General features: G+C 38.0%; 1 protein-coding gene across 1 annotated transcript; it reads left to right on the top strand.

The window, feature by feature from the left end:
- Window positions 1-2,016, top strand: LOC18036045 (peroxidase 47). The gene is made up of 4 exons (XM_006426336.2): window positions 1-383; window positions 483-671; window positions 859-1,021; window positions 1,443-2,016. The coding sequence occupies exons 1-4, from the start codon at window positions 135-137 to the stop codon at window positions 1,820-1,822; spliced, it is 981 nt and encodes a 326-aa protein (XP_006426399.1). The 5' UTR covers window positions 1-134; the 3' UTR covers window positions 1,823-2,016.

Here is a 2,016-nt window from a genome sequence, read left to right as displayed (position 1 = left end):
TCTCCGAATTAATTTATAGCTCCCCCATATCATCACCTGCTCACTTCACACACCCACACATACATATATACAGCCATTCAATTCCAGCTTATTTATATATTTTTGTTTTGTTCTATAATATAATATTTGTCAATATGTTGTTGAAGTCTCGTATGAGTTTGGCAAAATTAGTAATGGCCAAGTTGCTTAGTGTTTTTTTGTTCATGGAAGTGATAGCAAGTGGTTTTAGGTTCGGAGTTGATGGACTTCGAATGGATTACTACATCATGACTTGCCCATTTGGTGAACAAATTGTGACAAATGCTGTCGACAGGGCTCTCGACGATGATCCCACTCTTGCTGCTGCCCTTGTTAGAATGCATTTCCATGACTGTTTCATTGAGGTCCTCTAATATTTTTTTTTTCAGTTTGGTCCTTTCTTTATTTATTTATTTGATATCATACGAAAGAAACTAATGCTTTGTTTTTTTTTCCTTTTTAAGGGGTGTGACGGGTCAGTTCTGATTGACTCAACGCAGGACAACAAAGCAGAAAAGGACTCTCCCGGCAATTTGAGCCTGCGGGGCTATGAAGTTATAGATGATGCTAAAAATCAGCTTGAAGAGCATTGTCCAGGCGTCGTTTCATGTGCCGATATCATTGCTATGGCTGCTAGAGATGCTATTTTTTGGGTAATGAAATTGATTAAGCCTCTAATGTCGCAATAACATATCATATATATATAACTATCGGCCTTAACAATCATACATATACAACTTTGTCACATCAGTTTATATTACTAGTGTTACTGTTACATCATTGCAAATATTGTAGAATACATTTCCAAATATTTATAGGTTACAAATGGTATGTGAACAGGCCGGGGGTCCAATATACGACATACCAAAAGGAAGAAAGGATGGAAGGAGATCGAAAATAGAGGACACGATCAATCTACCCTTTCCCACCTTCAACGCATCAGAGCTCATTAGAGCCTTTGGCCAGCGTGGCTTCACTGCTCAAGAAATGGTTGCTTTATCAGGTAATTGTCATTAACACGTCAATTGATAAAAAAATAGTTTCACTAAATGACACCAATATGACAATGATTCGATGAATTTGAATGAATGATTTAGCAGTACTGCACCACTATATGTTTCGTGTTATTCGATTTGATAATAAATCTCAACCCGTACTGCATATAGGGGTTATATTAAAATATATTAATTATAAAGTATAACTAATAACGTTAAACAAGTAATCGATACATATTATTATTTTTTTCTTTTTTTTCAAAAAGAGAATTTGTGGGATGTCCGAAATAGAAATGGCAACCACCCACCAAATGAAATACGACCTAAAATTCTCAACAATGAAATTCACATTCAATTTGAGTTAACAAATAAGGGAAGTTAATTGTCTAACTCGTGTGTGTAACACTAGTAGACTTGATGGTGAGGCAGGGGCGCACACGATAGGGGTGGCCAGATGTTCATCATTCAAAAGTCGGTTGACCGGCGTTGACCCAACCTTGGATTCCGACTTCGCAAAGACGTTATCAAAGACTTGCAGCGCCGGGGACAACGCGGAGCAACCCTTCGACGCCACCAGAAACGATTTCGACAATCTCTACTTCAATGCACTGATCAGAAAAGCGGGGGTTCTGTTTTCGGACCAAACACTGTTGACGAATGCGAAAACCAGAGCAGCTGTCAACGGTTATGCCATGAACCAGGCTATGTTTTTCTTGGACTTCCAGCAGGCCATGGTGAAGATGGGCATGGTTGATGTGAAGGAAGGCGGCAAAGGAGAAGTTAGACACAATTGTCGCAAAATAAATTGAAAATTATGGGAACATCAATTTGTGATGCTTGAGAGTGTTATAATTAATTTATGTACTCGATCGATGGTGTTTGTGGGATGCACTTTGTTGCTACTAGTTGTATAATGTAACAATAAGTAATGCTTTCTATTTCTTGTAGACATGCAGTTGAGCAAAATTGTGAATGTTTATCAAAGTCTTGATGATTTGGTGGA

Source organism: Citrus clementina, unplaced genomic scaffold (genome assembly GCF_000493195.1).
Source record: "Citrus clementina cultivar Clemenules unplaced genomic scaffold, Citrus_clementina_v1.0 scaffold_7, whole genome shotgun sequence".
NCBI classification, from domain to species: domain Eukaryota; kingdom Viridiplantae; phylum Streptophyta; class Magnoliopsida; order Sapindales; family Rutaceae; genus Citrus; species Citrus x clementina.
The sequence above is the reverse complement of the archived record's forward strand: the minus strand, read 5'-3'. Positions and strand labels throughout refer to the sequence as shown.